This window comes from Argentina silus, assembly GCF_951799395.1.
Source record: "Argentina silus genome assembly, chromosome: 3".
Taxonomy (NCBI): Eukaryota; Metazoa; Chordata; class Actinopteri; order Argentiniformes; family Argentinidae; genus Argentina; species Argentina silus.
The window spans coordinates 17,929,804-17,957,147 of NC_139657.1; the positions used below are offsets into that span (position 1 = coordinate 17,929,804).

The 27,344-nt window shown below is 44.2% G+C and overlaps 1 protein-coding gene across 1 annotated transcript; it reads right to left on the reverse strand.

The window, feature by feature from the left end:
- Positions 1–76: 76 nt before the first annotated feature.
- Positions 77–27,069, reverse strand: kdm7ab (lysine (K)-specific demethylase 7Ab; the record flags this gene model as incomplete). The annotated part of the gene is made up of 20 exons (XM_083666618.1): positions 77–3,327; positions 3,474–3,756; positions 3,933–4,000; positions 4,095–4,243; positions 4,944–5,104; positions 5,198–5,292; positions 5,593–5,756; positions 7,231–7,355; positions 7,472–7,717; positions 8,505–8,591; positions 8,859–8,950; positions 9,081–9,187; positions 9,393–9,480; positions 11,971–12,133; positions 12,678–12,864; positions 13,523–13,664; positions 16,267–16,427; positions 16,884–17,001; positions 17,895–17,980; positions 26,972–27,069. The coding sequence occupies 20 exons, from the start codon at positions 27,067–27,069 to the stop codon at positions 3,239–3,241; spliced, it is 2,709 nt and encodes a 902-aa protein (XP_083522744.1). The 3' UTR covers positions 77–3,238.
- Positions 27,070–27,344: the final 275 nt, after the last annotated feature.

Below are 27,344 nucleotides of genomic sequence, written 5' to 3' on the forward strand. Positions count from 1 at the left end.
ACTGAAAATATTGACTGGATTCATGACAAGTGATACTGTATGTGAAGTCAAAGGGTGAGTAAATAATCAAAATCTCATCACTTAAAAATCTTTTATTATTTACAGGCCACATTGAAATACAGAAATTGATATTCAAAGATTCTTTGCGATGGGTTACAGTGTCACAAGACCAAAGCTTATTTTGTCATGAAGAAATTAGCTATTAACATTCAAATAAAAACGATAATCAGGATAGAGATTAGGACACACCATGACCAACAACACTTCCCACAAATGTAAAAAAAAAAAAAAAAGAAGAAGATAAAATGCAAAAAGCTAAATAAATACTGTACAATTCATAATAACCAACTGGACAATAAAAACAACAACCTGCCAGCAGGCCAGTAATGCCATGCATGGCCAAACATGTTGGAAGCTTCGAGGCTGAAAAGTGAAACTTAGTGTTGTGTAGAGTTGAGTAACTGAACAGCTTCCCAGAAGCTTAGTCTTTTTGTTACTGTGGTTGTACAGGGAGCAGAATGTAAGGTCAAGTTCCTTTATATCAGGATTCGGATTTGCACTGCGTCTAGTTTTAACAGCATAAATAAGAGAGCACATTGGCTGAATAGCTAGCCAGGGAAATAGCACCATGAACATGTGGATATATAATCAAAGTCAATGCAAGGCATGGAAACTCAATTCTGTCATCTATACTTAAATGCTAATGCTAACACCTAATGCTATTTGACATGCTTAAACCTGGAAGCTAGTGCAATACGTCTTGACAGGTAGCATACAAAGAGAATGGTGAAGACTTTGTTGATGGCTCAATGTAACCGTGGGTCCCCCCTCTTGGTGTACTCTGTGCCAACTAATGCAAGAGGTTTAATCTTGAAAATTGAAAAGAAGCATGAACAAGTTTGTGATTAGATCTACCTCCTTTAGGTCAATCTTCCTCGGTAGCATGAAGTCCACAAAATAAATATTCAAAGTATTGAAACCGTCACTGAAAAGACAAGCCCTGAGCAGTCGTAACCTAGTACCTCAGTCTGCCATTCACACCCACTGTAGGGTGGAGACAAACTGAATTTGTAATGATTATGCATAAACAGAGAATCCGCTTATTGTCCCTTCAGTAAATTGTCTCAATTTCTGTGAGATACTGAAGAATACAAATGTCACAATGTATCCAGTCAGACTAAAGTAAAGATCCCAAAAATAAGACAATTCATGTGAACGCACAAGATTTTGGAATGAAAATCTAAAATGGGAAGACAGTTAAGGCTGCATAATTTCAGTTCCATATTATCAAGCACAACAATATGTTTTTGTCTGTGACATCTACAATATCAAATAGAAATATTTTTTCAATTAATTTTTTTAAAATCAATTAGAACAGTAACTGGAAGTTTCATCAGAGATGAGGGACGATTTCATGTGGCTGATGAAAACAATAAGGAACTTTTCCAAAGCAAAGAGTATGGGTCCCTGAGAAAGACACCAAGAGGAGCAATCTCTTATTTTTCAAATAAAATCAAGGTGATCACATTTTTTGGCATTACAAAAAAAGACCACAAATTCAAATTCCAACAGTTACCTGAGGTCTTTCAAGCCAATATGGGGTAGAAGTGACATGATTGGGATAAACATACACATCTCACAATAACTGGTTCAGTAGCCATAATTACATTTCTCACATACACTTGGTACAAATTCTCTGTGTCAATTAAGACAGATTTATAAAAAAATAAATATTCTCTTAATTTCATACAAACGGTAACAGCCAAATATTCTTTCTTGAAAACTGTTAAAAGTATCAATCTAAGCCCACCTTGAGGAGAGGAAGAGTGAGTCATGTCCAAAACATATAAAACAAATTAGATTTTGTGTCAATCCACCCATACAAATGTGATGAGGCAAAGCTTATAGCCAACATGTATCCTGTTGAAGACACTAGTTTACTTTATCCATTATTCATCTTTGAATCACCAATGCCCTAGTAAATAAAGTTAAGAGGATTCTCATGGACATACAATAGCCATAATTTTTACCAACAGTATATCATTACTAGCAAACATAGAAGAAAACATAGCTATGACACAAACACCAAAAGAGAAAGTGAAATAAATTATTGAGAACTTATAATTTTCTGTAAATAAATTCTGTACATTTCCAACTTTAGACAAAAGTAAACTTTTTGGGGAAAAAAACGTTTTGTGATAACAGCACACTCAAGCTCCAGCCCTCGGTTGACCAGTAGGTGGCACCAAAGGATAAGGACATTGACCTAATTCAAAAGGCTTCGAGCACCAGACCGTCTCACTGTCTGGAGAATAGGTTATTCAGTAACTATAACTTGGTGGGAGAGGTATTCTTGATGTATTAGGATTGGTAGACTGCATTCGATATACTATGAGGCTGAGAAGGAAAAGTATCTGGAGTTTTATAAGAGTGCTGCTCAAAATACACCCCCCTCTCTCTGCAATTTCAGCGCTTGTGTGATTTAATGATAAGAGGATAAAGGAAAGGATAGCATCAACAAATAGCCTACAGCATTCAGCTGTCAAATCAGTTCAAAATCATAGCACAATTCCTGTTCTTTAGTCTGAGACTGAGATAAACTAACCAACACAAGACCAAAAGGCAGGTGATCAAAACTCAGGTAGCAGAAAGCAGCATCTTCACATGCTATTCTTGGCTTAAGCACAACAACTTTTTGCTTGTTGTTGTGGCACAGCAATCAGTGGTGGTTAGAAAGACTTATGAACGCCTTGGGATAAGTACCATCCAAAACAGATACAATACCTTGTGGCTTAGACGCAAATGTTGTGGTTTCAATTCAAAAACCTTATTTCATTCCCGCTGCCATGCCTCTTTGGATGATCCTGGTCACTAATGCTCATTGCTGTTGTTGTGGTGCTTCAGTGCTGATAATCGACCCAAACTCAGCTCTTTTGGTGACAGTAACGCCTTTGATCCTCAGTCACTGCTGTGGATCCATGCAGCTGATCTTTTTAGTTTTTAGTTTTTTTACTATCACTTCAGTTTGGGAGACTGTGCACTTACTTATGTAAATCCATTACCCTGTCACCATATACTTGGCATTGTGAGCGTCTGGGTTAATTCTGAAGGTCAGTCCATCCAATGCATAATTCATATAGTGTCAATGCCTTAATAGACATATCCTCAGCTATCGGGGCTGGGGACAAGATGTCCCTCCTCAAAGTTTTGATAGGAGACATCAGGGTCTTGAGTGCTGCTATACAAAGAAGTGATTTTGCCTGTTCATCTTGAGGATCTTCCCCAGTCTCTGCTTGGCGGTGGCCATACCTTTCTTGGGACGTTTCCCTGAGAAGAAAACAACAACAATAAAATCACAATCAAAAAGGAGAATAGAACAATCATATTAAGCCAATGTTCTTCTTCTTTTTTTTTTTTTTTTTTTTTTTTTACCAAAACACCAATTAAATAAGACAAAAAAGCAGGAATCTAACCTTTCGTAGCTTGGTTGCTGATGGGTGGGGGGTTGGAGGCAGGCCTCTTAGAGGGGTGCAGGGGAGGTGACAGGGAGGTCTCACAGTATTGGTAGTCATTCCCTGGGCTGGTGTCATTGTGATGGGGGCTCGAGGGGCCCAGGGACAGACTCTGGTCCCCCCAGGCCTCGCTGCTGTTACTGCCACTGCTCTGACTGTCCATGAAGTTCTTGTTCTCCTGGATCCGCTGACTGAGCTCAGCACGGCACTCCTTACGCACATGCTTCTGTGCCCTGCGCTCATCCTTAGGTAAGTGAAGACATTTCTTTAAATTGGGTGTTTGTACATTCTATGCAGATATCGTAACTTGGTACCAGGACTTGCTGATAATAGGTCGTTCAAAAAGAATATGGTGAATGATTCTGATACACTGTACAATAATTTCAGGGCCGTGGGCCTCACACACACTTGACTTATTACCTGATGGCTCATTGTCGAGTTGCTGTCAGAGTCGTGACTCTCCTCCCCTGACACAGGCTCTCTTCCATCTACAGGACAATCAGAGCAACAGTTTCATTTCAAACATCTACACATGTAACACATAAGGACTAGATTAACAGAAGGACTAGGACGAGAACAAACCACAGTCAGGTGAGCGGTGGGCAGGGCTAGACCACCAGGGCTCCTGGGAGGTGGTGCCCTCCTCTGGCCGTTGGGGGTACAGGAGGCCTGCCATGGACAACATGCCCTCGATAGCTTCTTCTTCTGTGGTTGGCGAGGTGGGAACTTCTCTGCAAGGGAAAACATGCATTTGGCTTAAGCGTTTGTTTTAATCTGTGGCCAAATGCCATAACCTGCCATTCAGGAGATGTGACCAGCTGACGGCTGAGTGAGGGTTGGTGGGGTACGTGGCCTCGACCCCTGCAGGTGTCTGTTGAAGGTGGCATTTGGGGCGTTTTTCAGGGTTGACTGAAAGAGAACTAAAGGTTATGGTTATAACCCAGGTTCTCTGAAGGAGATGAAGGAGACCCCTTACCACGATGTCCCTCTTCCACGGCTCGCGAAGAGAAGGTTCGCAGAATGACGGGGAGTGTGTTTGTGAGTGCTTGTATGCACTGCACTGGTTGGGGCTACCGTGTAACAAACGCTCCCCGGCCTGTACCAGGCGTGACTGACAAAAGTGCTTCAGCGAATGGGAACATGCGTACACAAAGTACAGTCCCATAGTGAGGGGTCTCCCTCTTCTCCTTCAGAGAACCTGGGTTATAACTATAACCTCTAGTTCATGCATGTATCCTTAGCTGTAAAAGCCCATGTAATGTTTTGCATTGTACGGTTTCATACTTGAACTTGAGAACAAGTCAGTTATTTAAACAAATTATTTTAGCTTATTGTGTCCCTTCAGGGAAATCTGTCTTACATCTTACACAACACACTACATTCACACCCCAACTCTCCCCTGTCCATTTGTCTGTGGCTTGCTTGCCATACATTTTGAGTGGTTTGTAGGGGTGGTCAAGGGCCTGGCTGGCCTGGTAGAGCTCTGTCACACAGCCTGGGATTCTCTCTGTCCTCATATCCTTCTCGTCCTCTTGTTCGTCCTCCTCCTCCTCTCCCCAGCTCCCTGAATCGCCCCCCGAGGAGTCCTTTCTCTGCACAGATTCACACAGATGCATCAGCCACTTGCTCTCTGAGAAGCAGTGAAGGAGAGACCGTACCCCAGGGAGGAAGTGGGGGTTAGTTACCTGTGTAGTGCAACGCTCCTCCGACTCTGAATCGGAAATGTCTGAGTACTCCGGTCCTCCTTTCCCAAGTTCACAATTCACGCTTTTGTAAAACTCTGAGGAATAAGAGGAGAAATAGGAATCAAATCAGATGCTAAATTTGGAGAAACAATAACATAAGAACTTTCTTAATAGTAAACAAATAAACTAAGGCCACATCTTTTTGTATTGTCATGTAGGTTTTGTGATGTAATGCTGGTTTGGTATTAAATAATGTTGGTTTTAATGTAACAATAAATCAGTTTACAGTCTGTGAATAATGTGCTGATACTGGAAAGAAAAAAGATCAACAATAAGAGATCACAGGGAATCAAAAGCCTTGGTGGCCTGCAGATTATTTGACTAATGAGACTCACTGTTGAGGGAGCTGGGTTTATCCTCTGTCTGTGAGGCTCTGTGCTGCTCCTGTATATTGAACCTGTCCTCTGTCTTCACTATGATCATGTCCCTCTGCTGGTCACTAGTCCCCTCCCCCTTTGTCACCTGGATAGTCTTCACCCTGGACTGATCACGCTCAGCTCTGTGAACACATACACACACAACAGTAAGAATGAGGGGGAAACACACACAAAGACAAACACTTCTTCAAAAATAAAGAAAAAAAAACATTGAATTTGATACTGACAACAATATTGACTCCCCTTATTATTAAAGGTTGCATGATGCAACTGGTAAGACTAAACATGTAACAATTACATATTACAGGTGGTTGAGTTGTAACATGTAAAAAAATTGCATGATGCAAGCACTTTAACACCAGAAGCCCCAGGCCCCTATTACTAACCAAAGTACCCAGAGTGATGTCTGGAGACAAGTTTTGTTGACTTGTTTAACAGTGTAATGATTGAATTAGATCAATACACCATGCAAATAAAAATAATGAATTGGTTGTGTTTAGTTAGGACTTAAGAATCATTAGAATATTACATTTTGCATTTTAAAGAGCTTACATATGCCGATTGAATATAACATTGATAGTCATAATTGGTGTAACTGTACATAGCCTACTGTATAAAAAAAGAAAAGAAAAGAAACTGCAGTCAAATGTGAAGCACCAATGCTTGATAACAAGTAAAACAGAAGATAAATCTGAAGCAATAATGACATGTAATGAAATATAATTATACTTCATATATGTCTATGCACAAGTCATTTGCTAAAGTTAAAGTTGTAATCGGGGCAAACTTGTCCGTCTAGCCCTAATGGCCCATGGACCTTTGTGACGACTAGATAGATAGATACAGTATTTTATTGATCCCCGATGGGAAATTAAGGCGTTACAGCAGCTCAAATCACAAACAACAAAAAAAAGTGACAATAGAATAAAAATAAAATAAACATCTGAAACATTATATACAGTAAGAACAGTACAGTGTGATTTAACATCCCCCAGCCTGACTCTGATCGAGCCAGCCGGAGGAGGCTGTTGTACAGTCTTATTGCGGCAGGCAGAAAAGATCTCCTATAGCGCTCCTTAGTGCAATGTGGTTGGAGTAATCTGTTGCTAAAGGAGCTTCTCTGCTCTGCCACAGTGTCATGTAGGGGATGGGAGGGATTGTCCATGATGGCCAGGAGTTTGGTCCTCATCCTCCTATTGGCCACTTCCTCCACAGTGTCCAGGGTGACACCGAGGACAGAACCAGCTTTCCTAATAAGCTTGTTCAGCCTCTTGGTGTCACCTTCCTTAATGCTGCCCCCCCCCCCCAGCATACCACCGCGTACAGCACTGCGCTGGTCCCAAGCTGTGTGACTAGCCAGTAACATGAGCAGAGCGTGGTCCAAAACAAGCAGAGGTGTTGGGTGGTGCGGTGAGTAGTGTGTGAGTCACTGCTCTACCTGTTAGGTGGTGGAGCATAACTCAAGCCATAGCGTGCGAGCAGAGACCACCAGGGGTGTGTGTGTGTGTGTGTGTTAAGGTATGTGTGTGTCTGTGTGTGTGTGTGTGTGTGTGTGTGTGTGTGTGTGTGTGTGTGTGTACATGTCTTCCGGCTCACCTGATGATCCTTCCGTTACACATGACCAGCCGCAGGTTGTTGTCCAGGCTCTTTTCCACTGCTGCAGCTGAGGCTGTGGATGCCATGTTGAACTTCCCCTTCACCGTGGAGCTGAATGGGACATGCTGGGAAAGGGACATTCATATTGATGTTCATGATGACCATATCATTAATATAATAATCAACACCTTACACTTTTTTCTTTGTGTGTGTGTGTGTGTGTGTGTTTGTGTGGTCTCACCTCCTCAAAGCGCCCCACCTCCAGCCTCTTGAGCACATCTCGTGTGTGCAGCTCCAGGATATCCAGGTTGGACGGGGTCTTGGGGGCATGATGGTGGTGATGGTGGTGGTGATGGTGGTGGTGGTCCCGTAGCCGCCTGGCTGTCCTACGAGCCTGGCTCCCTTTGTCCAGTGTGGACCGTGTCAGTGGGCACGCTCCACTGCCCTGAGGTTTCATTGGCTTGCCACCAACACTGCTCTGCTCCTCCTGTGGTAAAGAAGAGAAGGTAGTCAGTACAGTACCACAATGATCCAGCTCCAGAGAACCTTCAAAGAAAGTAAACAGTCAGCTAACCTTACAATAATAATAGCTTACATTTATAAGCGCTTTTCATTCTACAAGAAAATCTAAGTCTAGCAGGAAGGGTAAAGAGTCGACATGTTGTACTTGTGAGGCACTTGAAGCTTCTATCAGAGATTGTATATACTCAGTACATTGTATATACAGAGATATGTCACTCCCTTGGTTTACTATTGGTTCTGCGAGAAAGATGGCACTAGTCCCACATGGGGATATATTTATGACCAATTACCACACATTACATTTATAGATTTGCATTACTGACAGTTGTCGTTTCTAGGTTCGCGCCGTCTTTCTCGTGCTGTTTCCCTAGCAATGTGTGTATAAGATTAGATTAGATTAGATTCAACTTTATTGTCATTGTGCAGAGTACAAGTACAGAGACAACGAAATGCAGTTTCGTGTGTATAAGACAAGAGCAGGAGTCTAGGAAGGCTAGGGCAGAGCCAAAGAGTCTTTTTAAGCCATTATGACAACTTTTAACAAAATGTTTCTACACACTTCAGTGATATGAAAAACCTAAAGGAAAAGTTGTTAATCCATCTTAAAAAACAGCGTTTATTGAAAATAGGCGCCCAAAGAGGCAACGCCAAAGATGGCGGCGGAGCGAACCGGCTTCGTTTAAAGATCCTCCTTAACGTTATCACATAACAGTCAGCCTAAATCCCTCTCCCCCTCCAACATTGGGCCTTACCTCCAGATAGCGTATTTCCTTAGTGAGTTCTTTAATGAGATGGTTGGGTCTGATATGGTCTGGGACCTCGCTGGCTGGCTCCGTGACCTGAGAAGAGAGAGCACAGGGGGACAATGAGGGGCTTGTCCTGCAGAGGGGGGCTACAGTTTCCCTGCCTGGTCTCACCTCACCACCGGATACAACCTGCCACGTGCTGACCTTTATATCAGAACCCCGCCAGGAAGATTTAACATTAGAATGGAGATAATGTAACTGAAAACCGCATTCTGGAGAGTCCAATGATTCACAGACAAAAGAAGCTAATTTCTGATCTAGGATTCTAGTTTGTTTTGTTTAGCTATAGTGGCGTCTTACCTCTCGCTTCAGCCAGTTCCTCAGTGCAGTAATCAGAGCTTTAACTCCATCGACCAGGTAGGCTGGGGGCTGACAGCTATCCTCTCGCAACTCTGAGAGAAACAGACATGGGGACAAGAAGGATGGTCAAACGGGTGGTGGGGAAAAAACCTTAGAGGACAGACACTAGAAACAGAGGCACTAAAACAAGCAAATTCTTCCTCTGAGTTTTATTTCACTCACCTTTTAGAGTCTCCAGGTGATTCTTCGCCACATACCAGCAGATGGCTTCAAAGTAGGGGAACTTGAAGAGATCCGGAGTCTTTAGCCGCCGCTCCATCTCATAACACCTGTTGTCCAGGACGTAACACATGGGATGAACAATAACTCCAGTGTAACACAACATCCTACCGCTACTTTTATCATGACTTGGTTATTCAAGAGCAGAGACGCAGAGCTGTGTATTCAGCCATTTTAATGTCAACATGGAAAGGTGTTCATCAGTAAAGGTAAAAGCAGAGTGCAGTACAGTACAGTAGTTCTCCAGGTGCTCACCTGAGTTGCATGCCTATGTTGAGGTTGTGGAGGAAGTTTCCTCCGAACGCCATGCAATCCTGAGAGGTGAGAACAGCATGAATCCATCCTGGAAGAAGACAAAGAGGACAAACAGCTGAGCCCCAGATGTGGAGCAGAAGGCAAGTAGCAGCTGACCTGACAAAGGCAAACACACACAACATGAGATACACAGCAACGTTGCCAGCGTATACGGTGCCTTCGGAAAGTATTCAGACCCCTTCACCTTTTGAACATTTTGTTGCGTTATAGACTCAATTTAAAATAGATTAAATTCAAAGAATTTGCCATCAATCCACACACAATACCCCAGAATGACTAAGCGAAAAGTTTTTTTGAAATTTCAGTAAATTTATTAAAATTGAAATACCTCATGTACATAAGTATTCAGACCCTTTGCTATGACACTCTTAAAATTAACTAAAATGCAAAAATGTCATCAATAAATCACTCAATAAGTTGAAGTCCATCTTAATGCAAGGATAATAGTTCATGTAATTTTTTAATTAATATCTTTGTTTTTATAGGGTCTCTGATTTGCATCGCTTTGTCATTCTGGGGTATGGTGTGTGGATTGATGGCAAATTCTTTTAATTTAATCCATTTTAAATTGAGTCTATAACACAACAAAATGTGGAAAAAGTGAAGGGGTCTGAATACTTTCCGAAGGCACTGTAATCAATGACTCTCTCCTGTTACTCAGATATATCAGCTTGTCAAACAACAAAACAAACATTTGGTCACATCTGAAAACTTGTTTTTTTGTCTTGACTCTTGACACACTCTAGTCTATCCATGTGGCACTGGTGCAACCAAACAAGCGTGACGCTGTGGGCCCTAAACATAATGAATGCCCTGTCATGGAGGGTGCACATGGTGATGTGGCCTCAGCAGACCAGAGCTGCAGAGCCCGCTCAAGTCATTATATGGTTGGCCAGCACCGGAAGGGGTCCACTCTCATCCCCTACAGTCTCCTACAAATGGAATGTAAACATAGAATGATTCTACACAGAATTATTTTAATTCCATGCTAATTCCATGCATACCAGCCATCCAACACAATGTATGATCCTCTATACCAGTGGGGGTCTTTTGGCTTCCAGTGGTTAACCATCTCAGACACTGTAATTATGTTACAGCATGAGGCCTGGTAGCATCGTTAATGCAATAATAGTTTGGTTCACCAGAAATTGGTGTTTTGGGTGAAACCTAATGGCGTGGAAATGTGGAAAAATCTATGTCTTCGTGCTGAGAAGTGTCTAACATTTGCATTCATCTGCTGGATAAGTGGACCGAAACAGAATCTACTGATATTCTACAGCATCAGCATTCAGCAGCAACATATTCCATATTTCCCTAGGGAAGATGGTGAAACATCCACAGCTTGCTTTTACTGGCAAGCACCCTGGAAAAGTCCATTCAAATGAGCTTTGAGAAAACCTATTTATGAGTATCCTACTTTTGAGGGACTGATTGATTGTGTCTTTTCATGATCAACTATCGGTTGGGAGTGGAATGTAAAGAATGGTCGATGTGTTCCTGTATGTCTGCTCCCGGAGGTCTGTGGGGTGGCCTAGGAGCCTGGTGGAGGAGTGGGACCCTGGTGTAGCTATATGACCCAATATGGACCTGGACGGCCCGGCAGGGAAGCACTCAGAATCTCACTGGGGTAAAGAAGCCCTCATGGGAAGCTATATCCCTCAAGTGAAAAACAGTTTGAAATGTGAATGAATTCACTGTAGCTTGTGAAATGGTATAAACTATGATCAAATATTCTGCCAGTTTTACCATGTTGTTTATTAATTTTGGCTGTGCTACAACCTAGTTCACGTGCAATGTTATTGGAGGACCATATAATGCTGGGAAGCCCTATGTGTTGTGAGAGTGTTATGTGTATTGTATATGGTATGTGTGTAATGTAAAGTGTTTGTTAAATGTACAATATGTGTTAAATTACAAATTGAACAAGTTCAAGTACAAATTAAGGGAAGGTCCTGAACAGTGTGGAAAAACAGCATGGGTGGAAGGAAGGTGTCCTGTGGAGCTGGTGTCCAGGGTGACAGAGAGGGTCCCCTTAGGCCTGCCTGAGCCCACAGTGGAAGACACAAATCACACAAAGGCCTTCCTGTGAGCCTCCATCAAAGGCAAACTGCGCCGTGCAGCGCTAAGTGGAAAAGCAGCCTTATGGGTCTTTATGGCCCTTGTTCCCTCTGAAAGCCTGTGTGTCTGCAGCAGAGCTTTAGAAACACAATACATGAGTCATGTTGCAGTAGCAGAGTAACTGCTCCCTCTACTTCAATTCAGAGAAGATAAAGGAGAACACAGCTCCATGAACTATGTTGTAATTGTATTTCACTTCATGTGAGCCTCCAACTTTCTGGATGAGTTTGTTCTGTTCTCTCTGAACCACTGGTTGTTGAAATAATGTCAGGTGACAGGTAGGCCAAATCAGAGGGCATAATAACACTGCAATTCCACATACAGTATGAACTAAACACACAAACAGTTTGAACTAAAGAACACAGCGGCCAACCAGCATGAAAGGTAGGGTCATTCTCACCTGTAGGGATGAGGACAGTGGTTCCCTGCTGCACCACACATTTGTAGCACTTGTCCACCTTCTCCCCGAAGAACACCTCGCTCTGGTTCGAGGACGAGCTCCACGCCTCATATAGTGCAAGATTCGCCTGGGTCGGCTTTATCAAGTAGAAAATCTTCTCTCCCTTCAGAACAGGGCAGAGAAGAGTTCATTCAGACCCAATGGAAGGGAATTATTGCCACATACTATACAACTACATTAAAAGACAGGTAACTGAAAGGGTGGATTTTGTAGGACGAAAATATACTATACAAGACTCAACATGTCTTTAGTGGAGCTACCGTATAAGCTTCAGGGGCGATGTAACCCTCTGGGGAATGTGGTTAATCACCATACTGTGTGCTGTCAGACTACATCGCCACGCAGAGCTTTATACTGTAGATGGTTCAAAAGGACTCAAGTGCCTAACCAGAGCACATATTATAAAGTACACTACATGAAGGATTATACAGAGTAAATCTTTTCCAATATTCCCATCTTTATATAGATTCTGTGTGGCTCTCAATAGTGGGTAAAGAGAGGTGCTAGAATCGCTTATGACGTGGGTTCAATTCCCGTGGGGACCATTGACGCAAAAAAAAAAAGAATGCACTCACTGTAATGTAAGTTGCTTTGGATAAAGGCATCCTCAAATGGCATATATTATTATATAATTATACTTATCTTACCCAGAGTACATGGTACCAGACTGAGGTACCTCCAAAGTCTATGTGGAAGTCAGTGTAGCTGTCCTTCACCCCCATCAGACAGTACTTCTGAACGAAGGGCTTGGGGAACAAGGAGTCATCAGGCCAGTAGTTCTCCACCCATGACATCTGCTGAGCTACGTCAGGTACCACCACCAGCTCAGCCATCCTGAGAGAGAGGTGGAATAATATGACAGGAGAGAGAAGAGAGGAGAGGAGAAACAAAGGAGGTGGAAGAGTAAAGAGGAGAGAATATGAAACAGGGAGGGGGGTGGGGGTGTTGCGTTTATCATCGCATCGTTCCATACTATATAGTAGGCATAGCAAGTATGAATGGTCGCCTAGAATTGTTGAAAAACCAGGAAATAAAATACAGTCTATGGATGTCTCAGTCAGACTCAAAGTCCTAGCTCATCATTATTCCAAACTTCTCCTCTCCATCTCTTTAACTACATGCAAAGTGCCGCAGGGCAGCCAAACCCTTCCTACCGTTTGTCTGTATTTGACAGCAGTTTATCAATACTGCCAACAGCGCAAGTACTTCTGAACTCAGCAAGAATCAGCATCCCTGCTGTTAGGAACTGAGCACTGGTTTCGTCTCTCTACTACACTCATTGCATGAGGAAATATCTCCATTTGGCGCTAATTAGCTCTACATTAAAGATATACAATATTAACCACTGGATCATAGGATGTAATCTATCATCAACCCATTAAGTGCTTTACTACAGCAATAAAATATTACTTGCCAGAATCAAACTCATACCCCCAGACAAAGCAGCATATTAGCTGTTTTAAATGGAGGCAAAGTGAAAACCGATACTTACTTGGTGTCCGAGAACTCCAGACTGATCACGTTTAACACCTTTGGCCGATGAGGTTTGTAGTAATACTTGACAAACTCTCTGAGTTTCACTTTGCTGTCTGCTTGTCTGGCGACATCAATTACATCTATAACCTTGTCACCACCTGCAAGATCACACAAGGCTTCAGCTTAGATGGCTCCCACAACGTAGGAGACACTTCAGGATGGGACAAACACAGTAACACAGGAGACAGAGAAATGGAGCAGATGTTAATTCACACAAAAGGACAGTTGGATCAGAGGATGTGATATGATAATACCTCAGTGGGAGAGAATATCATTATACAGCTTAAGAGGCTACATCCTAACTCCACTTTCTAAATCTACTGTAACATTTTCAATTCTCCCAGGGATATTCCATGCCCCCCCCCTCCATAGTCTGGGGGCAAGCCAGACTCTGCAGATGTCTAGAGATCAAGGAGGCCTGAAGGCGTGAAGCTTGCTGACATTTTCATAATCCCCCTAATACTCCTGATGGACGCCTCGGTACTGCGCTGCATCTCCCCAACGGAGATGCAATGAAACATCCAAGGCAATCTTTCCAGATCCCATTACTGCTATAGCGATGGAGGGAGGAGGAGGAGGAGGAGGGGTGGGTGGGTGGGTGGGTGGCTAATGTCTTTCATGTGTGTAGATAACACCACCTGTGTACAGCTGGCAAGCCGCAAATCAAAAATGGCAGTGTGTGTGTGTGTGAAAGAGAGAGAGAGAGAGAAAATAAGTGTTTGTGTGTGTGTGTGTGTGGGGTGGGGGGGAGCTGTGAACAGACCTGTCGTTAACACGGGGTGGGACAGCTGGCACTTGTGCAAGCACAGCCCTGTTTGGCCCTGCTGGCCATAGAGCCTGATGTCAGGGAACAGCTGGAGGCAAATCTGCCTCACACAGAGAGCAGAGCCACAGGCTTACAGATGGGGAGGTGTGTGTGTGTGTGTATAAGAGTGACTGGGCGCAGACCATAACCATAACCTACAAGTAGGGGTTATAAATTCACCGCTAGTCGCCCTCCTCCAGGCAGCGATGACCTGGTGAATATTTATCGTCCTAATACCACTAATTATGACCCTTCCTCAATCTTTCCATTCAGTGACACAGTGAGCAGGGAAACATTTTTTCCTAGAGAATAGGCAGGGTTGTCCCTGTTAGCCTCGTCTCAGTTCTGAAGTACTAATAGGAAAGTAAGTGTGATTTTAAAAACATGCTCCAGGGACAAAAACTGCTTTTCTACAGGTTTGGCATGAGACGAAATGGAGAGACGGATCCTGGAAAACTCATATGACTCGATACAATTAACTTCAAGGTCCCTGCTGAGCCCTGCAGCCAGAGTGCCCACTGAGGTAAATGAATTAGTTGGCAGCTGGCCTGGGTTGAATGCATAATGGGACATTTAAAAACAAATATTCAAACAACGTTACAGAATAGTTTCCTACAAAAGTAAACAAATCTATCCCTTCAGAGACCATACGAATACAGTTATTCATTGACTGGATAATTTCAATTTCATTGTCAGGTTGACACTAAAACCAAAAGGCTGAAATAAACCACAGGCTTAATCCAAGGAGTTTCTAGGTCTCCAAGAGCGAATCAGACTACTCCAGCTCTCACTAGGAGAAAGAAGTGTGACAAACCACAAACAAGCTCTTCTGCTAATGACACATTGTTCAGCCACACAGAACAGTGTATACAGCAAGTTTGTTTCCGCAGCCACAGATCCTAGACTGCAATGGCGGCCCCCACTCCCCCTACCCTTCTCACTTAAGACCATACCCTCAACCCTTCCTACTCACTACACTTTCACAACCACACCCTGACTGGGGGCAGGAAAGAGAAAATCTTGAGACACAATGCCATGATTCCCATACTAGAGACAATGGCAGTGCTACACTTTAGGCACCTGCTGGCCTTGGTAATACGACACACCGGTCACAAGGAGGAATTCTTGTGTTGAGCCACCAAAGTGAGGCAGTTTTGTATCCACTCCACTGTGTGTGTGTGTGTGTGTGTGTGTGTGTGTGTGTGTGTGTATGTGTGTAAGCGTATGGAAAATGAAGGCAGAGGGAACTGAGTGAATGTAATTTGAACCTGAAGAAGAAAAAAAAAACAACTGTAGCAGAACATGAACCTGAGATGTGTGATAATGTACAGGCCAGAGGAGGTAACAGGATCCCATAAGTACCAGCCTCTCTCCAGCTGAGGGAGGTGATGGACCACACTGCTCTGTAAGCTAACCCACTTTTATCTCGACACTTATTTAATTATCGTCTGAATAATGTGAGATGTAAAAAGGTGGACCCACTCAACCCAACAGCTCTGTCACCTGAGAGGGTCTCGGAGCACGCCGAGTTACAGTAATGTACACTGGTTACACGGCAAGCACTTAACTGATGGATTAATATTTAAATCCTCAACAAGACACTCGCTAGCTAGCTACATCTCATTAAACAATCATCTCATTAAACATCTCACTCATTGGTCAATGATCTACAAGCAAGTGTTGAGAGCATGTGTTCATTGAAACAGAAGAACATTAGCATTAACCCATTTACTGATAATGGTGTGTTGGTTTGAAAATAAATACGGTACAGAAATGCGCACGAGGCAAACAAAGGCACTCTAACGGGTTCACTCAGCCCCCCAGATGGTTAAAGAAGTATTCTTAGGAAGATTATTATGTTGCAAAAACATAATAATTCTGGCTTGTCCACTTACCAACATATTCCTCCACATCCTTGACAGAGAAGCTAGAGGGAGGGAGCTGGAGGCCCAGTCCGTCCAGCTGTGGGACCACAATAGGGTAGCGGAAGCCCTGTTTCTCCAAGTACTTCTGTGTCACCTGATGCCCCTGCATCCGGACCAGGATCTCATCCCCACTGCACAAAGGAAAGGACATTGTGGTCTCTGTTAAATTTACATCTATTTCATTCATTAAGGCAGGTGCATTAACGCAGTGAGTGTATATAACAAACTACCATTCTTCATGTATTCAACATTCAAGGCCCCCATAGAGCACCAGTTTTCTATTACCTGCTTTGCATCTAAGACAGCTATTTCACTGATTAACCCATACAGTGCTTAATGGTGATTTCAAGACTTTTGATTGTAATATGCTACTAAAGGGCAGAAGTCCAGTCAACCTTGGCTCAGTGCAACACCCTGACCACACAAGGAACACAGCCTGGTTTTCAACTCTGGGAGTGAACCTGGGGGCTACTAGTGTGTGTTGTGTGGTGTGTGTGTGTGTGTGTGACTGTGGTATCGTCACAGGGGTGTCAGGCACACCAGTGGGTGGTGGCACCTTGCCCCCCCCCCCCTCCCCCCATCAGTACCTGGGGAAGGTCCTGGTCTGCAGCTCTCGTACAAACACAGACGTCCCTGCCTGCACAGGCCGACTCCCATCATCAGGCTCTGTGTAGTCGTGCCGGTGCCAGTTGATACGCTTTTTCACTGTGGAGAGAAGAGAACAATGGGACTTTCTCAGACCCAGATTAAGCCTACATGGGGCTTTGCACACTACGGGGCAAAGCCGAACCATACTGTGCTAGCTCGGGTATTTTCCTTTCACACTGTCCTTTCCAGCACTGTTTCAGCAACTGAACTCAGAAAGAGTTTAAAGTGTAAATTAGGGTTCAGTTTATACCTGGACTAAAAAGCAGGCCACTGCATGTAGAATCTAATTTTAAAGTGTGTTTTAGTCCAGGAGCCTGGATTTAATTGGGGTCTGGGAAACCAGCCCATAGAGACTCAAGAGATCGCGGTGGAGCCGGAGACTGCACACAGAGTTTGCATTGGCTCCTTGAGTGTCTGAGGATAGTAGCATGGAGTCTGAGTTATGGATGGTTCTCCATAAACCATTTCACAAGCCATAAAGACAACCTCCTCTCCAGCAGGACAGGAATGAGGGGCCATGTTCAATCTCAATTTGATGATTACACCATCATTCAATTACCCTAATAATGCCTCCTCCCGTATGCTCTGTACGCTCTCAGAGGGCAGGCCCATTTTAGATCATAGAGAGAGATGTGTGTGTGTGTGTGTGTGTGTGGGGGGGGGGGGGGGCGGTAGGCGTCTAGAGAGCCAGCTATTCCCAAACCAGCAATCAATCAGCCACGGTGGAGTACCGCAGAGGGACTGTGTGTGTGGGGCAGACACAGGAGATAGAGAGAGGGTGCGGAGCAAAGAGAAGGGTGTATGGCAGTCGAAGAGACAGTGTGTGTGGTACTTACTCAAGGAGGGTTTGCGTGAGACATCACAGTTGGGATGTGAGAGAGACAGAGCGAGAGACAGAGTGTGTGGAACAGAGATAGAACTGCAGCGAGACGGTGTTTGGTACAACTTACTCAAGGAAGGTCCGTGTGAGACGTCACAGTTGGGACAGTGGTAGACATCAATGTCCACAGCATGGTGCTCCTCCACTTGGACACAGCTGGAGAGGGACGACAAATAGGTGGAGGAAAACCAGTCTTGAGTCATCATAACAACCTGGCGCTCCTGTGCATGAGCTATTGAATATGCCTATAAGATCTAGATCTATCTATCTATTACATGACATCACTAAGCAAGTAATGGACTGAGACCATGTCGTGTGGTGCTGTTAAGAGCTGGGTAGATCATACAGTTTGACAAAACATTCTCAACTTTTTTCATTCCATGTTCAGTTTCTATCATTTCCCACGGTCAATGTTCAGCTAGAACTTTAAATGTACAATGTCAATTAACAAATAGCTGCTGCAAATACCCCACTCTCACTCCAACACAGCTGGACGGTCATCTAACTAAAGCAGCACATCAACAACCATCTGTAGTAGGGAGGGATAGAGGATGTTTCAAAGTTGCAGTCTTTGAACTCCTGTGCTGTATTTAGCTAAGGAATGCGGGGAATCCAAATCTAAAAGGAACGTTTATCAAAATCCCATAAGGAAGCTATATAAAGGATTCAGCTCATTTCCTTTTATTTATACAGAACATCCTGCAGTTCAACCAACCCAAACGTCAAGTAAGGACATCGAGGACGTCGTCTTTCTGAGTATGTTATCATTGTTTTCTTCATTTTTGGGACATTAAGTCCTAGAATCGACTTTTGACAATATTGGCAAGGCGTTTTGAAACATAAAAGACCCATTTAACATGTCAAACACAGTCCTCTATGACAAGCTTGCACATTGCTTCATAGAGCCTCATCAGTCTGCAGAGTAATGATCTCCAGAGTGTTTTTTTGGCTTCAGCTATGGAAACGGCTGCCAAGGGAAGTTAAACACTAGGCCTACTTCTACCCCCCCCCCCTTAGCTCAGACCTGGTTCTAACAGCTACACAGCAGAGTGAGTAGTCCTATTACTCTCACTGTCAGAGCAGGGCTAGCATAGCATGCATTAAACCAACAGGAGCCTTTAATTCACAACACTGGTGGGTAACTCAGGCTGCCCTGCAGTCATGACAGTTCATTAGAGATAACACATTACAAATTGATTGTGTTAGAAAACAGGACATTGCAAAGTCACAACAAACATAGTGTGTTCCACATCTGTCTGGCGATGTTCTTTACTACTGTATACGTTAAGCCCAATACTGAAGTGCAAAAACGACTGAGATGAATTTGTCTCCCCACATGCCCTGGGAATGACATGGGTTGTGGTTTAACCTCAGACACAGGCTCAGTCGTGGCTCCAGATGTGAGGATTGTGTTTGGCCTAGCCTGGGGCAGGATAGGGGGAGGGAGACAGGGAGGGAGACAGGGAGGGGGCTAGGGAGGGCAGGCAGGGAAAAATGGGGGCAGGCAGGCAGGCAAGCATCCATGAAGCCACAGAGTGTGGGAACCAGAACCGGGCATCCCCGCTGAAGCAGCAGTAGAGGTGTCCACATCAAAGACCTGGGCTCTTCCCTCCCGCCGGGGGGGAGAGACACTGCTGTGTGAGGGGAGGGAGAGGAGGGTGCCACGGGTTAAAGAGGGGAGGAGTGAAGCAGCCCAGAGGCCTGAAAAGCAAACACCAGATTCTACTTCTCAGAGAGCCTCAGCAGCAGAGAGGAGGGACCGGTAGCTGCTGGAGCTGTTATCTGCTTTGATCTGAGGCGTAATTACAGGAAACAAGGGAGGCTGTAAACAAAACAAAACCATTATCATTAAGGAAGCTGCCTCTGGGATATAGGCTAGGCTACTCTGGTCCCAATTGCCACGTACTGCAGGCTTATCTTTTTTAATCAATTAACCTGACACATCCTGATACAGTACAGCTTATAATACTGCTACGGTAGAACAAGAGAGTTGTTTGATGGCATCAACACAACTCGTGTCAACTCGTGTGCATTGAGAATGTCTGGCTCTGAGAGAACTCTGGAACTGACCATAACACAAACCCACTCCCACCCTTCTCCCCATCCCCTGCCTGCCCACCGGACCAGCTTACGTCACCGCTGCAGCCCGTCGTCATGAATTAGAACAGTGGACCCTCTATTCTTACACTCCGCCACTTCCAGTCACTCCAGTAGTGAGTGTGAGGGACACAGAGCTAATTGGGACTCACAGCTCCCATTGTTCAGGCCCAGGGAGTAGGCTAATGATGATGAGGCCACTCTCTCAGGAAACACATGAGTCACCACCAGAGCAGCTAGGCCAAGGCCACCGGTCCGGAAGTTATGCCATGTTGATAGGAATTCTTGACCTAGTGTAGGATGTTGCAGGCTGGTTGAGGAGTGAAGTGGGTCTCCTGCTGCCATTGGGGAAGCACTGAGGAAAACAGGGCTCAATCCCAATTCTGTAACTAATCTCACTGTAGGGTGAAGGAAAAAAAAAGTGAAGACAAATTTGCCACCAATTAGGCCTACATGAGTAACAGAGATGAAAGAGAGGGCTAGAAGAGCAAATGCATTTAGGACAGACTGTTTCACTTTCCCTCTCTACCCCCAACTCACTCTCACTCCTTATTGTGAATACTAGAGGGAAAACAAAGGGCAAAACAGCTTTGCATTTCCACCAACTGGAGCTACAGTCATGACGTGTTTCTGTTACTAGGCTATACTGGTATTCTTCCTTTGTTCCCTCTCCTCTTCACATAGGCCTATTGAGTGGAATGATGCAACTTGCTTCACGATGTCATGCAGCTTGGCTTGTGTGAGTGGGGGAAGAAAGCCAAACAACACAGCTCGCAACATCAGCAAGACGAGCAAGTCTGAGAGCTTGCACATGAAAACAAAGCATGGAGCGTGTCAGAATTTAATGGTGGTTCCTGAGTTGAGCGTAGCTCTTTCCTGGCGCCATGGTTACCACCTGACTCCCCCATCCATGAAACCCATAGTGATTTGCCACTCCTGGGGGGTCTAGCTTGCTCTCTCGTGCACATGTGGCACGTCCTTTGATCATCATCCTGTGACAGAGGTGTATGTAAGGCACGATGGGTAAAACAAATTAAAGGATTAGCATATCCTTCAGAACAACAACCTCCACTCTTCCACTCACAGTCTAATATGCTGCTCTGCTAGAATTCCCCCCCTACACATTCACGTCAGACAGTTGCACTGGTATTGCACCACTATTGTTGTGGTAGAGGGAGATTAGTCTATGGCAAAAACAAAGACAAGAAATACAATGTTTTAAGCCCAAATAGAGTACTATGTAAAAGGACCAATAAGGATCAAAACGTGAAATTCATAAGAGCATATCAAATTGGGTGCCAAATGAAAGCTAAGAGTGTATATTATTGGGAAATTAAGTCTGAAATGTATTTCTCAACCATCTTCCATCATAAGAATGAGGACAAGCAAAATCTTTGACTTCTGGTCAAATATGTGGAAAAGCATCTAACTACCAGAAAAAGTCTTTAAAAGGAGTTTAGAAAAACATCAAACCTCATTAATGTTCTGTAAGTTTAAGAATCATTGGCCATTCCCCTGGTCATTCTGTTACCAAAAACCCAAGTCTAAGAAAATGTAAATGTCTCATGAGGAGCGAGGATAATGAAAGTTAACAAAAGTATTGCACAAGTTGTACAGAACCTGAAAGGGTTCTGCGGCTGTCCCTGTGGGAGAACCCTTTAAGGAACTCTTTTGGGTTCCATGTAGAAAGATTTTGGGTTCGATGTAAAACCCTTTTCACAGAGGGCTCTACATGGAACCCAAAAGGTTTCTACATGGAACTTACTGTAGCTCAACAACCTCAGAGATATTTTCAACTCAAGGTATCATATGAAAGCTAACACCCCAGTATTTCTGCAGACATATTTGAATCTTAAATTTGAATCTAATATTTTGGTGATTGTGTCCCAGCATCATTCCGTTACCGTGGAATTGCCCAGTATTAGGCTATAGGCTAAATATCAGGGTGAGAGGTGGTTATGGTAGATGATCACATTGAATACTGTGGATTCTAATTTTGAAAGATTCCCTCAATTACAGCCATCTCCATCAGAGAGAGGGAGCAGAAAATCAGACAAACAAGGCAGCCCATGGCTGTTGGCCCCTGGCTGCAGGCGCAATGCTCCAGTGATTATCTGTGCATGAAGAGGAGACAATGGGGGCCGAGTGAGTGAGTGTGTGTGTGTGTGTGTGTGTGTGATGATGCTCATTAGTCAGATGCATCTAAAGGTTCATTGTGTCGATCCAGGGGTGCAACAAACCTGGGCAGACAATGGAGGGAAATAGACATTTGTCTCAACAGCAGTAAACGTGCAGACAAGGCTCTGGCCATTGATAATTAGGCCCTGACAGACTAGAAGGAACTGGATAGTATCTGTCTGATGGTACCAAAGATAATCCTGGAAAGCAAGGTTACAGGGGGCACTCATGTTGACTTTGCACTCACCCGTTCAGATTTACTTCACCTATGAAACACCAATAGCCGAGCCTTTATCCACAGCCCTCTAGCCTGGACTGGCTTGCATTCAACCATATATTCACTGCAGAGTGAGAAGCCATCCCAACAAATAAAGCATTCTATCAGAGGCAGAAGGCTGCCCTGCACTTCACCTAGCATGGTGGCACAACAAAGGTGTCTCCATGGTGACGGCAGACATCCTGGCAGTGCTGCGCTCAGTTCCTCCAGTCAACAACATTGTACAGATGTGAGCAGACAGAGACCAAAGATGCTGCAGCCCCATTGCCTGAGATCACACTCACTCAGCACCATTCATACCATCCCACTTTGTTGGTGTGGAGTGTTAGTATGGAATGTTGGCTACATTCTAAATCCCTAGATGTTGTGAGAATGCTTTGACCCATTGCCTCTACTCACTTAAATAAAAGTAAACTAAATACAACTCAATAAACAGTGGGTCCATAATAATTACCTTTTTCAATAGCCTACACTACCATCAAGGATTTCACTGGTGAGGCGGTAGAGTAGTCTTCTTTCTTCCTCTGAACATCTACTGACAGATAACTAAATCAGTTTCCCACCAGGGCCCCATCCTAACCCTGACACACAAATTTCCTCTGTACTGGATCAGATTCCCAACATCTCACGTGATGAAACCATGGAATTTGAGCTGGAAGTCAAGGTGGGCACCTGGCTGTGACCTCTGAACTTCATCATCTTTAATCACTAACTTAACCTTCGAACATTTTGATTAATTAACATCACTTGCCCTGAGGGGCAAGAGTCTCTGGGAAAACAACTGCTCACAAAAGACTCATAAGAATCGAGAGGCAGGAAACGACAGCAGCGAAGAGGAGGACAGGAAAGATAAACTAAGTCTTCCTCCTCATCCCCGGTTTGTGTCTCACTTTGTTAGTATGCCGGCTAGGTCGGAAGTCTTTCTCAACACAGGCTAGGCTACTTAAGAGCCATGGAGAATAATGAGTAGAGGATGTTGTCTTCCCCACACCAGAGGAAATGACCCCCCCCCCCCCCCCAAGCCTCTGAGCGTTCCTGCTGACAAGGCCAATGTCCCGTCTGTCAGAGGCAACTTCCTGTGGCAGAAGTCGAGCTCAATACACAGACAAACACATGCGCGCGCGCACGCACACACACACACACACACACACACACACACACACACACACAAAACCCTTGCATGAAATATATCAGTAGGCCTACGTCGTTCTAACATTTAGGCTGCACTTCAACTACTGCTCTAGGGTGTCTTCGATTTGCTGTTCCATAAATGACAGAAAACTCACCAAGAGGGCTACAACAAAATTAGGGCAAGAGAAACACCATAGCCAATACATAGAATTTCTGACAGGGTCGAGAGTTTGTCACGTGACAACCTTTAGGCTACTCATTCCCTGCGAAGAAAGAGGAGTTAAAAACCTGGAGGCTTGATTATCAGATCATGCTTTACTGACCATGGAAAAAGCCAACTAATTACTAAGTTGAGGCAGGCAGCAACAGATTTCCTCTCGAAAGTTCTCCTGAGACTGTATGTAGCCTACTAAAGGCTGTTCAGTCTTTGAAACAGTGTGTTCACTGAGTCATTAATGCAATTGACTCTGGTCAGTGCTAATCTATTCCTAGTAGGCTACTTCATTCATAAAACGTAATGGACAATAAATCTATGTGAATTATGTTGCCCCTTTAGTCTCCATTGATCTGCTTGTGATTCATATGGTCTGCCTGATTAAGAAAGACAGCAGACAGGCTACTGTAATACATGGACTCACAAAACCAATTACTCGATTTGAAGGGCTGAGCTAAACTGAATGATTAGAGGTCAAGCAATACATCTACATAGAAACATACTACACACACACACACAAACAAACATGCCACACATGACCATTGCAACTCTGGGTCATTCAATGTAGGCCTAATCACTCAGCTTGAAGAATCCCTTATCTCTGAGCTAAGATAGCATAATGACAACATACATCAAGTTCCTTAAACAATCAGACCAATCCCACAAAACTAGAGGGGGAATCACAAGAGCAATCCATCTCTCTTCAGCATTTTTCATCCTGGAGGGACATTGATCGATGGAGGTTTCAACTTGCCCAAGGCCAGAGGAGCTGCAATCAGTCTTTCCCAGTCACATGTGAGCCTGTAAGAAAGCAAGCGCGCACACACTGCGCTCGCTCACACACACTGCGCTCACTCACACACACACTCACAAACACACATGGGCGAGCGTGGGCGTGCGCACACACACCTGAATATCAAAAACTGGCTAAACAGGTAGACCACATGAAAACTTTCAATTTCATTAAAACCACTGAAGAAAGATCCAGGCATTAAGGTGTGAACAGTATAGTATGGCACACATCAGAGTGAGCATAATATGAACATCTAGCATGAATCGCAAAGAGGCTTCTAATCCCCCAGAGCACTGTCCCCCCTGCAGCTCCCCAGCCCCCAAACTATCCTCCTGTACTGCTGCTCACTGCCTACACACACACACACACACACACACACACACACACACACAGACACACAGACACACAGACACACACACACGCTGCTGCTCACTGCCTGATAATAACACAGCCTACCGGCTGGCTAGACGGCATAATCCCATTGGTGGCAGGCAGCACTGTGACTGCAGACGACAAGGGGGCCTCCCAACAATGGAGAGAGGACATACAGAAGCTCAGGCAAGGCAACACTGCACAGTTCAACCCCACCAAAACGGGATGCAACTGGGCCTGAGTATTCTCCCATGCCGGGGAGCCATCCAGGCCTGGGGGCGCAAGGGATAGAGAGGGTTACAGATAGACACAAGAGCCCCTCACCACAATACCTTTGTTGAGAGATGTTTGTGCACGCATACAGGCATGAACACATGCAAGTGTGCACACTCACACCCACTTTTGACAGGACAACTCCATTGTCCTGGGTGAACCCTACTGTGGCATGCCTACTCTACACTGAGTACATTCTGAGCTTGCTCACACTGTTTGTTAATGAGGAAACAATAAGGATTTCAGTGCAGACATTCATGCCTCCCTCTCAACAAGCAGGCAGAGGCCAGGCTGGAATTCTTGCTTAGTTTCTGGCATGGCACCACACTGCAGAGTTGCATAAGCCCAGCTGTTTCAGTGCAAACAAAATGTTTATGTTTAGCTTTGCAGAAAACATTACAATGGACAGAATGTGCAGTGACTATGGGTGTGTATGGACCACCTCTGTGATATGCACAAGGGGCCTCATTTGAACTTCCTTGACTGTGATAACTGATATCTGTAAGATCACAATATCAACAAACTTGTAATAAGCCGGTACACTAAGCCTAGGCTATTAACTTCAATGACAATATTTTAAGCAAATTCAGAGAGGCAAAATTGGAAGGTATTTGGGAATGTGTAGTCAACGCTGAGGCAACAAATACTACGCATTTAGCTCGTCAATTAGAATGTATTTTACTGTCAACTGGGAATTATGAATATAGTAATCTGACTTGATACTTTCCTTGAGGAAATTATGTATTTGCAAGACACGTCAGTCAGAAATATGCATATTTCCCTTTAAAAAGTGTTTCCTATTTCTACCGCTAGATGACTCTCGCCATGTGCCGATCTTTGTTCACAGCTGCTGGCATTTAAAATTTAAATTCCGGACTTCAGCATGTCATGTTGTCAACGAACAAACCCAAACACCCCTTTACGTTTGTTATCACTGATATGATTGATAATGCCAACAACCAAAGTGTCTCTTGAAAATTCCTTCCTACAACGCACTGGACAAGAGTACACGTCAAAACTCCTCAATTCCTCTCACCTCTGTTCTGTCTATTGTTAGCTAAATCGCCCCCCGAACCCCCGAGGACACCCCTCGCCGTTCGCTGCTGACCAAACCTCACGAGCTTGTGCACACAAGAAACTGCATGGAGTAAAGGGAGCTGACAGGCTAGAAAAATCGTTTGTATATTAATGAGCAGTTAATTAGCTTGCTGGATTGTTTTTTTCTTGATCAGCTGGCTAGGAACATAACTTCAGAAAATGTGTCATCATCTACACAGACCGCACAAGGCAAGCCATGATGACGTGCGAGCAACTTTACCTGGACGCTACTGAATCAACTGCCTGTCCATACTAAAGTGACCCTACCATCTGTCATGGGGTAGAGTGATACTAAATGTTGTTCAATAGCTATAGCAGGTAATTCGAGTTATCACCAGCACGTCTGTGTTTACTCGTCAGCGTGAGTAGCTGAGAAGGGAAGAAGAGAGCATTGACCGAGTTCTGCTGATGATGGGGGAATAAAACATCTGCGGGCAACAATACTAACAAAACAACAACAACCACAAATGTTTCACGGATGAATGCCAACTACTGCATGATAAGATCATGTACAATTAACTGGGTGAACCTAAACCAACTATCCAACAATAAAGGACCACGATCTGTCTGTGCGCTCACAGATGTCGCTCACACACAGAGACCAACACATACACCGCAACACGCCTTGACTTTCCGAAAGAGATTATTGGAATAAACATAGATACTCCAGTGTCATTTTCATAAATGACATTAAGCAATATGTCGGCTCCTTACCTGCCATGAAACCAGTCGTTACAAATGTCGCATTCGATCATAAACCGGCTAACATCATAGGGCTGCCGGCAGACACAGTACAGCGGGGCCGCCGCCATCTTCACACTGGCTGTCCTCAAACAACACAGGCAGAAAGTTGGGCGGAGACTCAATACACGCGGAAAAAGCCGAGGGTAGACGATGAGCTACGATTCGTACAATCATGATCATAGAAATAGAATGAGCTCTATGATCATGATAACATAGTCATTATTTATGTTCTGACGAGGATAACATTGTAACTATTCATCCACGATATTCTATACAACCAAACGTATAATATACCTTCATGATTCCATAGCATATTGCACAGCCGTCGTACAGTTTGTGGCAG